Here is a 16,290-nt window from a genome sequence, read left to right as displayed (position 1 = left end):
ACTTGGGACCTCAGCATGGCAGAAAGACATGCATTTTCTTTAAATACAGTAATCCCTCCTCCATCGCGGGGGTTGCGTTCCAGAGCCACCCGCGAAATAAGAAAATCCGCGAAGTAGAAACCATATGTTTATATGGTTATTTTTATATTGTCATGCTTGGGTCACTGAATAACGTTCCTGTCTCTCTACAACCTCCTGTGTTTCTGCGCAAATCTAACACAGCAAACAAACATTTGTCTCTTTTTCAAAAGTTTAAACTGTGCTCCATGACAAGACAGAGATGACAGTTCTGTCTCACAATTAAAAGAAAGCAAACATATCTTCCTCTTCAAAGGAAACAGAGATGAAAGCAAACAGATCAATAGGGCTGTTTGGCTTAAGTATGCAAAGCACCACCGGTACAACGCTGTTGAAGGCGGCAGCTCACACCCCCTCCGTCAGGAGCAGAGAGAGAGAGAGAAACAAAGTCAAAAATCAATACATGCCCTTTGAGCTTTTAAGTATGCGAAGCACCGTGCAGCATACTTAAAAGCTGCACACAGAAGGTAGCAACGTGAAGATAATCTTTCAGCATTTTTAGACGAGCGTCCGTATCGTCTAGGTGTGCGAACAGCCCCCCTGCTCAATCCCCCTACGTCAGGATCACAGATAGTCAGCGCAAGAGAGAGAGAAAGAAAAGTAAGTTGGGTAGCTTCTCAGCCATGTGCCAATAGCGTCCCTTGTATGAAATCAACTGGGCAAACCAACTGAGGAAGCATGTACCAGAAATTAAAAGACCCATTGTCCTCAGAAATCTGCGAACCAGCAAAAAATCTGCGATATATATTCAAATATGCTTACATATAAAATCCGCGACAGAGTGAAGCCGCGAAAGGCGAAGCGCGATATAGCGAGGGATCACTGTATTAATTGCCATCTAGTGCTATTGCTACATTTTACTGTAAAATTAAGTGTAAGATTTAGAGAAACAGAAGCAATTTTGTAGCAATTTTATAAAACAATAGTAATTATCTCAGTAGTTCAGCAATAATATTGAAATATTGTAAAGCATTTAGAATGTGCTACAGTGATAACATAAAACACTGACAGACAATTGACTACAGAGAAGAACTCATGCCCTCCTCGCTCCCTGAGAAGCACTCCTGGCTGATCTCTAAGAAGTGTACACTTCCTCTCACGTTCACCTTATCAAGACATTTTTTACTCCAGCTCAAACACAGATCTTTTCACAAATGGATAAAATAAGCCTAAGACAAAAACTGAATATGACCTTTTTTGTTCATTATAAATTAAGCATTCAGAAAACATGAAACAGATTTTTGATACAATAATACATTAATAATAATTTTATTTACAGTAATCCCTCCTCCATCGCGGGGGTTGCGTTCCAGAGCCACCTGCGAAATAAGAAAATCCGCGAAGTAGAAACCATATATTTATATGGTTATTTTTATATTGTCATGCTTGGGTCACAGATTTGCGCAGAAACACAGGAGGTTGTAGAGAGACAGGAACGTTATTCAAACACTGCAAACAAACATTTGTCTCTTTTTCAAAAGTTTAAACTGTGCTCCATGACAAGACAGAGATGACAGTTCAGTCTCACAATTAAAAGAATGCAAACATATCTTCCTCTTCAAAGGAGCAAACAAATCAATAGGGCTGTTTGGCTTGTAAGTATACGAAGCACCGCGGCACAAAGCTGTTGAAGGCGGCAGCTCACACCCCCTCCGTCAGGAGCAGAGAGAGAGAGAGAGAGAGAGATGGAGAGAGACAGATAAAAAAATCAATACCCTTTGAGCTTTTAAGTATGCGAAGCACCGTGCAGCATACTTAAAAGCTGCACACAGAAGGTAGCAACGTGAAGATAATCTTTCAGCATTTTTAGACGAGCGTCCGTATCGTCTAGGTGTGCGAACAGCCCCCCGGCACACCCCCTACGTCAGGATCACAGATAGTCAGCACAAGAGAGAGAGAAAGAAAAGTAAGTTGGGTAGCTTCTCAGCCATCTGCCAGTAGCGTCCCTTGTATGAAATCAACTGGGCAAACCAACTGAGGAAGCATGTACCAGAAATTAAAAGACCCATTGTCCTCAGGAACCCGCGAAGCAGCGAAAAATCCGCGATATATATTTAAATATGCTTACATATAAAATCCGCGATGGAGTGAAGCCGCGAAAGGCGAAGCGCGATATAGCGAGGGATTACTGTATATAGCGCCTTTCCCATGCTCAAGGCACTTACAGAATATAAGAAGAATGGCGGGGTACACAGTATATAGCGTTGTACAAACCAGATAAATAAATAAAGAAGATTACAACAGTGAATTCAGAGAAAAAAAGCCTAACAGACAACAGAACTGATGGTCTCACACACACATACAGGTTACAGGAGCATCTTGACAGAGAAGTAAACTGAGAGAAGGGTGATAAAGTCAAGTAGAGCTAAAAGCCTTCCTGAACAGATGAGTTTTGAGTGACAAAGATGAAAATCTTGTTTTTTCAATAGGCTTATTCAAAAATTCTCAATAATTATTCTGTTCAACAACTATCTGAAACTGGTTTAGTTTTGTTTGACAAATGTTTCATTGTTTTTAGGTTAAAAAAAAAAATCAAGGCAATTTCATGTGTTCTGGAAAGAGACGAAAAAGTGCAAAGGTCCGACAAAAATGGCAAATTTATAAGGATGTATTGGTTTTTAATTTCTTGTTCTGACAGAATTTCAATTTCATATATAAAATAAAACAAGAGATGGTTTATTTAACAAAGTAATTCTTTCTGAGGAATTTCAGTTAAGTACACTATTGACTTGTTGCTGCCATCAGATATGAAGTGTTTTTTGTGAGGTTTTAATTTTTTTCTAAATATTTACACAAAGAAAATCAGAAATTTTATTACCCTATATTCAACTTTACCAGAAATAACTGCACATTTTTGAAAAATCATCATTGGTAGTTTTCATGTGATGTTCTAACAGACAAAAATGTTTTTTATAGATTGTATTGCCATGTGTTAACTGACTATTGTGCTACAATTGATGGTTAAGTGACTGGCTCAGAGGAACTGAACCTGTAAAGATGCAATTAAAAGTGTTATGCTTTAGCCACTATAACACATTGCACTTCATCTTTCAACATGCATGTGACAACAGAAAAGAGAGGAATCTGCAAAATCATAAAGATTCAGGATCTCAGCAATTTACGTAAATATTTAATATTTTGATAATAGGTTTTAAATTGCCACATAAAGGGTATGCTCGGTATTTTTCAAATCTAAGTTAGATTCTTCAGAAAATCTGGTATATATTAGTTTCCCACCTGAATTGAGCCCCAAAGTGAAGCATATTTTACAAATAAAAAAAAAAATACCTAGCCTGCTCTACCATTTTATAATGGAGCTTATGGATACCAAGGTCCCATTATAAAGTAAACCTTAAAACCTATCGAAAACATCCATTTTTTTCAAGCAAAAAATGTTACAGAATATTGGACCATGTCTTGTGATTGCACACATATTGTGAGACAATGTATCCATTTTGTTTAAGGAAGAAAGAAGTAAAAAGCAAACCTCTGTTGTGAGATTTAGCCATTTTAAAAGGAGACTGGCTGTGTGCTTCTCTTGTCCAAGTTTGTCTTCCTCTGCAGCACCCTGGTGCAATCTCACAGCAGAACATCCACTTTCATTTGATACTGGCTTTAAGCAGACTAATGGCAAAGTGCTGTGCATGTTCAAACTACCCATAAGCCATTACAAACATTACAAAGTTTTCTAACACTATCACCCCAGATTTTATTGTAAGAAGATTAGGTAGATAGGGAAGAGACTCTGTGGTGTGGCAGATTCCAATGGCCTTCGAAATGGTGTTTTAACCCTCTAAATGGTTTCAGCAATTTTTTTTCCTCATGTCTTCTGCAATTGAAGTACAGTGTTCTAGTGAGGTCTACATTTCTCTCATGGTAAGGGTTAATATATGGTCACATTTAAATTTAACAGGACCGGCTGTTATTAGGTTTGCCAATGTTGAATCAGGCCTGATTGAGTCTACTTATTACTTAAGTCTGGTAAGCTGTTTGAGTGAGTAACTAAGGAGAAAACTGCAATTTGACCTGGACAATATAGGTGTTGAATAATTTTCTCACTTATAGTTAAGCAGGGATTAAGAAATGATTTTGTGCATTTATGTGGCAAAAATGCTTTGACAAGAGCAATATAATTGGATAATTTGTATATACTAAGTAGCAATTAAGAAATGGCGTCAAAAGTTGATTATGGTACCTTCAACTAATACTACATTTTGTCTAAAGACATGAGGGTGTTCACTTTACAAAAACAGAATATCAGGAACTAGTCAAACAAGCTGCAGTGTTGTGAAAAGAATAATTCCTTTAATGCCAGGGGTAAAATTAAGGATTACAAACCTTTAGTAAGAGAAGTAAGACAAAAGGATAAAAACTGTACAGATTGAAGCTGTTTAACTATAAATAGTAGTGCACTTACTTTCCATTTGGAGATATTCCTACTATTCTCCTGAGATCAAATGGTCTCCCCAAATCCAAAGGATGGTTAGAAGCTTCAAAAGACAAGCGTCTCCTAAAAGGCTCCCATATGCCTAATGCTTCCAAGTAGGCTGTGCCAATCACCAAAAGGAACATAAAACTGCAAATAAGGAGTTAAGTAACAGTATTTAATCAACATTTTACACACATTCACTACTATTTCACCACAGAATTTGTATGCTATTTGTAAGGAGGGAGGTTTTTTCCCCACTTGACAACCACCTTAAATATACTACATATTACACTGCCACCTACGTGAGAAATACAGAGAACAAAAATGCAGCAGTGTTTTAATTCAAATGAAAAAAATATATATATTCTGCAGTATACTTTCCGTAATGTTCAGGCATCACAATACAAAACATGCCCAGGAACATTAAGCAGAGTCATTTATTCTGTTCATTTGCCAGTTTTTTATTGATATCAAGAAGAAACTTGAAAAACCACACAGCAGTTAGACGCATTCTAAACCATGCCTGACCTGTGGTAAAAAGTGAAGACATGATATATTAAAGGATCACATCTTTCTCATTTTCCACTTCCATTTTCCACTTCCTTCTTCAGACACTATTCTGACGGGGAACTTAATGTGCAAGTTCAATTGTATTTCTAAAAGCCTGCAGATTTCTGCTACTACTACAACTTTTGAGGGAAAAAAAATCCAAAGCCATTACCTCATTATTACAGAGATGATTATGTATAGGCCCAGTTCCCAATTGGGACGAGGAAGTGTTTCCGCACATGCTGACAACATATGATATGGAAGAGATGCATTTAATACAAATACAAATTCTGTGCCACCAGCTGTAATGAGCTTTAATTCCCGAATGATTCTTGAAGCAGTAAAATCAGGAGTGAACCTTAAATAAAAATAAATTAAAATCAACATTAATTTTGTATTACACTAAAATACACGAAAAAACTTGTATAAAATAAAATCTGAACACTCAACATTTTATCTTTATGTATTTATTATTATTATTCTAGGGTTACTACAGGTGATGTATTGCTATGTGCCTGATACACTGGAAGTCGCAATCTGTGTGCAGATGGGAGCCTAAGCTCAATGAAAGCAAAGGAACAAGCCAAGATTTTGGTCGATTTTCAGACTAGTGTTTCATTAAGACAGTATATGCTGAATTATGCAACAAGTGCCCTGGCTGATTGAATCTGATCATTTCAAAGAGTGATTTAAAATTAAATAAAAATCTTAACCTGAAACTAAGTGATATCTGCACGCGACTCAAGGCTTTTACACATTTACTTTAGCACCTGACTGAATAATGTTGCATATCAACAGGATATTTGAATAGCTTCTTAAAGTAGTCTTAAGCTAACTATATCATTCAGTTATTTTTAAAGAATATTGATTAATTTTGTTTAATAAAATACTTGCAAATGTCACTGTCTACTGGTCTGAGGATGAAAATTTGTAATTTGGGTAATTGTATAGTCTAGGAAAACAACTACGCCATCATCAAAATCTGCAAAGCAAGTTGAACTGCCTAATATATTCCCATATAATGAGGAATAAGCAGCTGTTCGCTTACATTGTCATGACGCTAAAACACCATTTTAAAGGAAAGACACAAGAAGTGCACATAGAAGGTCACCACCCCCTTTCTGTACCTTTTTTTTTTATAGGATACTCTGAAAACAAGAAAAAAAATAAACAAACCTGAATTTAGCTTGTTCCATTTTTATTTATGCACATTTTCCATGTGAAAATACAGGCAGAGTATCCAAAATTCGAAAATCCAAAAGTTTGAGTGCCAATATGACGTCACATGTAAATGTGTATACCAAAAAAAAAATAAATCAAAATTTCCAAATAATTTACTTTACAAATCTTAATCATTTAACACTAGAATTACCAGAGGCTATGAAAAACTCGTAAATCCGGCCCTTTCTTACGTTCCTTCCCACCTCTCCTTCAGCGTCTTTTGTCTTCTAAATCCGGCGATAGGCCCAAGCAGCCAGCAGCCTGCTATACCATCCCCCCACCGTCTCAGAACAGGCAAGTTCTCCCAGTTCCTGCCTTGATTGATTATCTGGAAGTAAGCTACCCAGAATTGTAAGGGGAAATAATTTGATGTGTGTTTTGTGTCTACAACAATCTGTGTAAACACATCGTTAAAACAAACATTTTTCATGTTTTAGTAATAACAAAATGAAGACATGAACCTGTATAATGTGTGAAGGCTGATGGCCAAATATGAAATAAACACTTTCACAAAAGGTGCAAATACAAAACAATACGCCAGCTTCCGTGGTGTAATGGTAAGATCCGCCGATTAATAATCCGGAGGTTGTGAGTTTGAAACTGGCTCCCAGGCAAATTTATTGTTTGAGTAGTGAACTACTCTTACTGTTAATATTATACAATAAAAACATACATTTGAATTGTGTCTGTAACAGCCAGTGTAAATCTATAGCACTTGTAAAAGTTAGCGCTTTTATTTCACTTTTATTCTCTCAGTCACAATCACGATACAACACCCACCCCCCCCACCCACAGATCTGACACGGTTACTTTTTATCTGAAACTGGGAACAACTGTAGATGTGACTGGTGTTTTGACAACAGAACTGGAAATTCTCTGATCAGGAGGGATAAAAGCTGACACACAAACGCTGGTGAATCTGCCTGCTTCGTATCTCACCGTTACTTGAATTTTTTTTTTTTAAATTTAGTTTTATTGAGTGTTCCTGCTCAAGCTGAATTAGTATGCACCTTATGGTCCACGATGTCAAAGCCGCACTGACAAAAAACAGAGACATATGTATAGATGATATTTATACATTTCCATATAGTCTGGAACAAAGGTGCATTCATTACAATGATGATGCGTTCTACCACCGATTTTACATGGGAGGAAAAAATTAAGAAAGGTAACTGCTTATGATATGAGAACTATAAGAAGGGGACAGAAAGGCATCATAACAGGAAAAGCAATGATGAAACTTTGTACTGTTTTACTAGTGGAGTCTCAAAACAGGCAGTGGAGCTGAAGCAGCAAAGAAGTATTTTTTTTTTTTTTTTTTTGCAAAATCCCAGCTGCTTGTGCCTCTCATACATCCTGCAAGTGCATTAATCTTTGGTGCCAAGAGAAATTTGCAAAAATATTTTATTAAAAAATGTATGCGATTTATGTTTCAAGCCTTACATTCCTTATTTTAGTCTAGCTGAAATAAATTCTACTAAACTGATATCTTTGATTATTTGCTTCTTAAAACTCACATTAGATCCAATGAAAAATTCTTATTTAACTGTAATCAATAGCTAAAGGTGTTTGAAAAAGGGGTTTTATTTAATTAACTTTAATACTCATCTTTTTATTTTAAAAATATTTATTAACTTTTCATTACCAACATTTATTTGCTACAAACTTTGTAATGAAGATGGGGAAAAAAAACAGTGAGTACTGCTTTGAAAACACAGTAGGCAACTACAAACCCACTTGATTTTTCCCTATTTACTTAAAGTTAACATAAAAAAAAGAATTTAGACATTTACTTACATTATCACAATATCTTTAGATGAATTAGGCTTCAGTACAAATTCCTGACAGTTGACAACTTTAAAACCATATCCTTCACAGGGATATCCACTAACTTCCGTCGATTTAATAGAAACTGGAAGTTGTCCTGTATTTTCAATTTTAAATGTTCGTTTAAGAGTAAAATTTGGTTCCTTTGATTTTATTTCTTCAGAGAAAAAAAAAAAAAAAGATGTTCAGATACATGCAAATAACTAGCTAAGTTAAAGAAATTTCTCTGACAAATTGTGTTACAGGAAAAAAACACAAAAACTATATTAACATTCTGGCACTGAGTGTGAAGTGGACCAATACTTTTAATATTTCCCTGTAAAAGGGCACTTTTACTTTAAATAAAAACAAAAAAGGATTAAACTTACTATCTGAACAGTCCTTCAGTAAACTTTCTGTCATTTTGAATCTTAAGGAACTTCCAGGACCAGGGGGCTTGCCTGCAATCTTTAAACTCTCTATTGCTCCATGTCCTTGAGCAACTATACAGTCCAAGACTGTTAAATTGTTCCTGAAATAAATCAGTGAAGTGTTAACTTCATTCTATTTCAAAACAACATGTCACACATAAATGCATTAAAATCCTTTAAGAGATATTCATAAAATCAGAATTTCTACATTTAACTGATTTAAATAAAAAAACTCCCCTGTTCTAGAATAATCCTACAAAAAGGGATTTGGCTACAGAATTTACATTTATTACAATTAGGAAAAATTGTCTGTTTTAATAAAACATTCAAAAGCAAGAATCGACATTTAGAGTTACTGTATAGCCAATAACATTGACATAATTAAGAGATCAGTTATTTATAAACACAAATTATTAATTGACCAAAATGACTAGAGCTTTAGGCTTCAAAAAGGCGACTCAAAAATAACTATGTGAATAAACCAATCAGTCACAACATTAAAACCACCTGCCTAATAGTGTGTAGGTCACCAGTTCACTGGTTGTCCTTCCTGGGACCACTTTCGTAAGTACTGGGAACACCGAACAAGACCTGCCTCTTTGGAGATGCTTTGACCCAGTCATACAGCCATTACAATTTGGCCCAAGTCAAAGTCACACATAAGCATAAAAAAATGCTTTAGTTGCCTCACATTTTTATGCAATCGTTTTGTTCACCCCACTGAATTAAAGCTGAAAGTCTGCACTTCAACTGCATCTGAGTTGTTTCATTTAAAATTCATTGTGGTAATGTGCAGAACCAAAATTAGAAAAAAGTTGTCTCTGTCCAAATATTTATGGACCTAACTGTAGCCATAAACTTGTCCATTTTTCTTGCTCCCAACACATCACCCTCAAGAACAGACAGGTACCATTTTAATAAGATAATCAATATTATTCACTTCACCTGTCAATGGTTTTAATGTTGTGGCTGATCAGTGTATTATTTACTTCACCAGAGAAGTGACATTTGAACTTTGAAGATTACATTTATTTCATTAAAACAAATAGCCCTATAAAAGAAAAACCAAGTGGACCACATTCAAAAGCCAAATCAAGTGAAGGAATGACATCATTCTTCAAAGAAATACTTTGGTAAATGAGGTGACATATTAATCTCTGCTTCATTTATAGGCCTTTTAAAACATACAAATTACCCTAAGTTCTTGTCAATAAGCCGCGGCTTATCTAAGGAAAAAAGTTGTGAAAATGAAAAAATAGAATATCGGCTTATACATAAGTCCGGCTTATACATCCATCGCGGGGGTTGCGTTTCCAGAGCCACCCGCGAAATAAGAATATCCGCGAAGTAGAAACCATATGTTTATATGGTTATTTTTATATTGTCATGCTTGGGTCACAGATTTGCGCAGAAACACAGGAGGTTGTAGAGAGACAGGAACGTTATTCAAACACTGCAAACAAACATTTGTCTCTTTTTCAAAAGTTTAAACTGTGCTCCATGACAAGACAGAGATGACAGTTCCGTCTCACAATTAAAAGAATGCAAACATATCTTCCTCTTCAAAGGAGTGAAGCAAACAAATCAATATGTCTGTTTGGCTTTTAAGTATGCGAAGCACCGCGGCACAAAGCTGTTGAAGGCGGCAGCTCACACCCCCTCCGTCAGGAGCAGACAAAGAGAGAGAGAGGGAGAGTTTGTTTTTCAGTCAAAAATCAATACGTGCCCTTCGAGCTTTTAAGCATGCGAAGCACTGTGCAGCATGTCTTTTCAGGAATCAGCTTTACAAAAGATAGCAACGTGAAGATAATCTTTCAGCATTTTTAGACGAGCGTCTGTATCGTCTAGGTGTGCAAACAGCCCCCCTGCTCAATCCCCATACATCAGGATCACAGATAGTCAGCGCAAGAGAGACAGAAAAGTAAGCAATCTAGCTTCTCAGCCATCTGCCAATAGCGTCCCTTGTATGAAATCAACTGGGCAAACCAACTGAGGAAGCATGTACCAGAAATTAAAAGACCCATTGTCCGCAGAAATCCGCGATGTATATTTAAATATGCTTACATATAAAATCACAATTTAAATGACCGCTACGCGCTCGTGTTGACTCGGCGACGCCCAGAGCAGAAAGAACGCGCTCCGGCCGCTCCAACCGCGCCATGCGGGGAGTGAGAGAGACGGCAATATCTCACACTCTCTCCCCCCTTAAAGAAATTAAATGGGCGCGAGTGAGACCACTGACCTCCCTCCCTTCTATTAGTTATAGGTTATAGTACGTTCGGCTTATCCATGAGTCCGGCTTATCTATGATACGATTTTATTTTAAAAATTCGTATGATTTTTGGTCTCCGGCTAATACATGAGTCCGGCTTATAGACAAGAACTTAGGGTATTTTAGACCTACACAAGGTGCTCAACATTAAGTGGCAAAAATTATCTGTTACAAATCAGCAATAAACAGATGGGTGTAATTCCATGTCAAATCATCACACCTTTCCGTCAACAGATTTTAAGTAAACTTGACATGCTGATTTGGTCATATGAGTAACCCATGGAACTGAAATTAATGTGTCTTGGATCAATATTAAGGGAGATTTAAGCTAACAAAGTTTGAACTTACTTGTGGGTATGACTTTGACTGGCTATATCTCCCTAAATATAAGTTGCACAGAAATGGTTCTCATATCATTGTAAATCTCTTTTCCAGCTCTGTATTAAATACTATGCTATCCCCAAACTGAAAAATTATCATGTTAAAAGTGATTGTAATTAAAAAACTGAAGTGAAAAAAACTTTAAAAATTGGTCAATTATTTTTTTTTTTATTATTATTAACTAAAGCTAACTTATAATGTCATGAACATCTCCAAAAAATTTGGTCTTTGGTTTATGAGTCGTTGCTGAGCTATCATTACTTATAGCTGGCATCACATGGTTTTATATCACTAGTGGACTTTTTTCATAGCAGCCATATTGGCATGAAGTAGTACTGAAAGCACAGGTGTAAGTAATTACATTAATTAAGGTTCCAATTATGCTACACTGAAATTGAACAGAAGCTTCATTAACACTAGAATTACCAGAGCCAACGAAAAAATGTGTAAATCCGGCCCACCTTAAATCCCTTCGCACCTCTCCGTCAGCGTTTTTGGTCTTCTAAATGTGTCGATAAGCCCAAGCAGCCTACTATACCATCCCCCCACTGCCTCAGAACAGGCAAGTTCTCCCAGTTCCTGCCTTGATTGATTATCTGGGAGTGAGCTTCCCAGAATTGTAAGTGGAAATAATTTCATGCGTGTTTTGTGTCTACAATAATCTATGTAAACACATCATTAAAACAGAAACGTTTTTCATGTTTTAGTATTAAATGAGAAAATGTAGACATGAACCGTATAATGTGTGAAGGGTGATGGCCAAATATCAAATAAACACTTTCACAAAAGGTGCAAGTACAATACGACAGCCTCCTTGGTGCAGCACTTGGATCTGCTGACTTATAATCTAGAGATCGCAAGATTTACCATTTTGAGTAGTGAGCTGCTTTTATTGTTAATATTATACAAGAAAAACATACATTTGATTTGTGTCTGTAACAGCCGGTGTAAATTTATAGTACTTGTAAAAGGTAACATTTTTTCTTCACTGACCACTACCTGCTATTCAAAAGCATTGTAAGAATTGTGGTTTTTATGTAGACTTCAGATAAGTAATGATATCTCAGCAAAGAATCAAAAACCAAAAGACCAAATTTTCTGGGGATGTTCATGTCAATATAAGCTGGCTTCAGTAAAATATTGACCAATTTTAAAAATATAGGTTTTTTCACTATTCAATTTTTAATATTATAATCATTCATAAGATGGTAAATTTTCATTTTAGGAAAAGAAATTTAAAATGATATGAGAACCATTTCTGTGGCATTTAGGGAGATATTTGTTATGACTTTGGCTGGCTGCAAGTTCAAACTTTGTTATCTTAAATCTCCCTGAATATTGTGCCAACAACTCAGCTTTTGATACAGGAATGCTCATTTTTGTCAGAAAAGGGCACATTATAAAGTTAAGCAAGGTAGTTCCTAGATGTGTAGGTGAAGTGAACAAAGCATAGCCTCTTGGAGGGTGGATTTTGGGGTTAGGGGTCTCTTAGTGCTTGTTAATAGAGAGGGAAGCTTATTATCTACTACTTATCTGTCTATTATAAAAAAAAAAATCCTGTGAGAGGGAATGACTAGGAGACGATATGTGATCTTCACTTTAAGATCATGGAAGACAAATAAAAGACCCGCGAGATGAAAGAGAATGGCATTATCTTAGCACAAACAAAAGGAAATGAATCATCAGGATCAGGTGTAATTGAAAAAAATAGCAGGACAAAGCGAGGTCAGAAATAAAAGGCAAAGAGCAGAAAAGGTCTTTTCGCATCATTCAATGCACAAAACATAGATTTACACAATAATGGACCATACGCTATGAGAATCTGTGGTCCCGTAACAGTTAAAGCAACAACTTTAATTTCAAAGAAAACACAATTCAGTCAGGTGTATATTTATGATCATGGAGAAGCGATCACAACACGAGCAGCAGAGAGACAAAGTGGCAAAAAGAACAGCGGCTGTACAGGCTTTAAAATGACCGACAAGCAGCGCGATAGCAGCTGCCGCCAAACTCCCCACCCCCACCCCCCCCTTCACAACGCGAGCAGCGTTATATGTCTTGCGAGAAAGAGATGCAACCACGCACGGGGCCAAAAATAAAAGAAGAAGTATTGTTTTTACAAAAGTTTTTAAAGTAAAAGTGAAAATAATGCATATGTAACAATTCCCATGAAAATAATCTCTTTAAATTGTATATCCGGTAAACCAAACACGAGGGTGGGCGAAGCGCCCTAGTATAATATATAAACACAATGCCTAAAAAACATCTATCCATCTATTTACTAAACCAACATACCTTATAATAATCAAAGAGGTGACAGTTCTGTTGTGCACAGGGCTAAATTTTAATGTAAAACTTTTAACTTCTCCTGGAGAAAGAATCAGGTTGTGTACATATGGGCGAGAAGATCCTTCTAAAAATCCTTGGCCATTCTTGTAAGGTGCAGTCTGAAAAGCAAAAAACAGAAAATTGTGTTTCATTATTCCTGTGAAAGGTCCAGTATGTCTGAAACAAGTATATATTTGCAAAATATACCACCAGACATTTTCAAAATACACAGCCAAGGGTAAGCAAGTATGATTATCTGCTGGAAAACTGCCAATTACTTGTGAGTCAGAGGTAGCTCCCTGAACACCCAAGGTGGCAGAGAAAACTGGATGTGATTTTTCTTTATGCAAACAATCAAAAACATTTATACATTTTATATTGTTAAAATGCAATAACATCACACTTTTATGCTGGCACATTAATGATAAAAGTAAGGGAAAGTATTAATAAAACCAATAATGAGCAAAGCAGCTAATTACTTCATAATTCCTGTTACTAGTAGTTCAACACTAAACAGGAATAAGTTATTGGTGGAGAAGATACTTGAAGGTTGAATTATTATTCTCAATTGCCAATTACACCAGTTTAAGAGAATCATACCCCACCCCTTACGAAGTCCCAAATATTATATGAAATGTGCTCTAATCTAGGATAGCACTGAGAAAAAGATTTTTCAATGAGATAATAAATACAGTGGTGTGAAAAACTATTTGCCCCCTTCCTGATTTCTTATTCTTTTGCATGTTTGTCACACAAAATGTTTCTGATCATCAAACACATTTAACCATTAGTCAAATATAACACAAGTAAACACAAAATGCAGTTTGTAAATGGTGGTTTTTATTATTTAGGGAGAAAAAAAAATCCAAACCTACATGGCCCTGTGTGAAAAAGTAATTGCCCCCTGAACCTAATAACTGGTTGGGCCACCCTTAGCAGCAATAACTGCAATCAAGCGTTTGCGATAACTTGCAATGAGTCTTTTACAGCGCTCTGGAGGAATTTTGGCCCACTCATCTTTGCAAAATTGTTGTAATTCAGCTTTATTTGAGGGTTTTCTAGCATGAAACGCCTTTTTAAGGTCATGCCATAGCATCTCAATTGGATTCAGGTCAGGACTTTGACTAGGCCACTCCAAAGTCTTCATTTTGTTTTTCTTCAGCCATTCAGAGGTGGATTTGCTGGTGTGTTTTGGGTCATTGTCCTGTTGCAGCACCCAAGATCGCTTCAGCTTGAGTTGACGAACAGATGGCCGGACATTCTCCTTCAGGATTTTTTGGTAGACAGTAGAATTCATGGTTCCATCTATCACAGCAAGCCTTCCAGGTCCTGAAGCAGCAAAACAACCCCAGACCATCACACTACCACCACCATATTTTACTGTTGGTATGATGTTCTTTTTCTGAAATGCTGTGTTCCTTTTACGCCAGATGTAACGGGACATTTGCCTTCCAAAAAGTTCAACTTTTGACTCATCAGTCCACAAGGTATTTTCCCAAAAGTCTTGACAATCATTGAGATGTTTCTTAGCAAAATTGAGACGAGCCCTAATGTTCTTTTTGCTTAACAGTGGTTTGCGTCTTGGAAATCTGCCATGCAGGCCGTTTTTGCCCAGTGTCTTTCTTATGGTGGAGTCGTGAACACTGACCTTAATTGAGGCAAGTGAGGCCTGCAGTTCTTTAGACGTTGTCCTGGGGTCTTTTGTGACCTCTCGGATGAGTCGTCTCTGCGCTCTTGGGGTAATTTTGGTCGGCCGGCCACTCCTGGGAAGGTTCACCACTGTTCCATGTTTTTTGCCATTTGTGGATAATGGCTCTCACTGTGGTTCGCTGGAGTCCCAAAGCTTTAGAAATGGCTTTATAACCTTTACCAGACTGATAGATCTCAATTACTTCTGTTCTCATTTGTTCCTGAATTTCTTTGGATCTTGGCATGATGTCTAGCTTTTGAGGTGCTTTTGGTCTACTTCTTTGTGTCAGGCAGCTCCTATTTAAGTGATTTCTTGATTGAAACAGGTGTGGCAGTAATCAGGCCTGGGGGTGGCTACGGAAATTGAACTCAGGTGTGATACACCACAGTTAGGTTATTTTTTAACAAGGGGGCAATTACTTTTTCACACAGGGCCATGTAGGTTTGGATTTTTTTTCTCCCTAAATAATAAAAACCATCATTTAAAAACTGCATTTTGTGTTTACTTGTGTTGTATTTGACTAATGGTTAAATGTGTTTGATGATCAGAAACATTTTGTGTGACAAACATGCAAAAGAATAAGAAATCAGGAAGGGGGCAAATAGTTTTTCACACCACTGTATATGGGAACAGTGAAGAAATAAACTCTGCCTCAACATTTGCAGAACACTGAACACCACACCTCAAAGCATAAAAGTGTATATATCACACACCTTCCTCTAAACTCAAGACTATTCATTATGTATCCAGGTGAAGCCTCTTGTGAGAGATGCCATCAGGCTTCACTGGGTTACATTTTGGGGAGATTTGTTTATACCTTTGAGACAAAATTTCTGCTTATTTTTTTAAAATGTATCACAACACACTCTATTCTTTTAGCTGCTCTATTTAAAGTAATATCCAAAGGAACATAACCACTTAATGAATGATCAACTGTAATGCTGTGCTGATATTACACTACAAGCACACAGTCTTATCTTCATCAATTTTAAGAATAAAATCCCAATACCATATCACAACAAGAAAAGGATGTACTTTTTATGTAAAAATTACAAAAAAATAAATTTAGTTTGCAAGGAACAAATCGAAAAAATTGGTTTGGCAT

General features: G+C 36.6%; 1 protein-coding gene across 1 annotated transcript in view; it reads right to left on the bottom strand.

Annotated features, from left to right (window-relative positions):
* Positions 1 to 16,290, bottom strand: part of tmem131 (transmembrane protein 131) — a 165,678-nt gene that overhangs the window by 20,229 nt on the left and 129,159 nt on the right. The window contains exons 26-30 of the mRNA XM_051926866.1: positions 13,463 to 13,614; positions 8,473 to 8,615; positions 8,075 to 8,261; positions 5,229 to 5,414; positions 4,496 to 4,654 (exon numbers count right to left, since the gene is read on the bottom strand). Coding sequence (XP_051782826.1) covers positions 4,496 to 4,654; positions 5,229 to 5,414; positions 8,075 to 8,261; positions 8,473 to 8,615; positions 13,463 to 13,614 — 827 coding nt within the window. The remainder of the gene's footprint in view (positions 1 to 4,495; positions 4,655 to 5,228; positions 5,415 to 8,074; positions 8,262 to 8,472; positions 8,616 to 13,462; positions 13,615 to 16,290) is intronic.

The sequence above is a fragment of the Erpetoichthys calabaricus genome, chromosome 4 (genome assembly GCF_900747795.2).
Source record: "Erpetoichthys calabaricus chromosome 4, fErpCal1.3, whole genome shotgun sequence".
Classification (NCBI taxonomy): Eukaryota; Metazoa; Chordata; class Cladistia; order Polypteriformes; family Polypteridae; genus Erpetoichthys; species Erpetoichthys calabaricus.
Note: the sequence above shows the minus strand (reverse complement) of the source record. Positions and strands in the feature narration are given on the sequence as shown.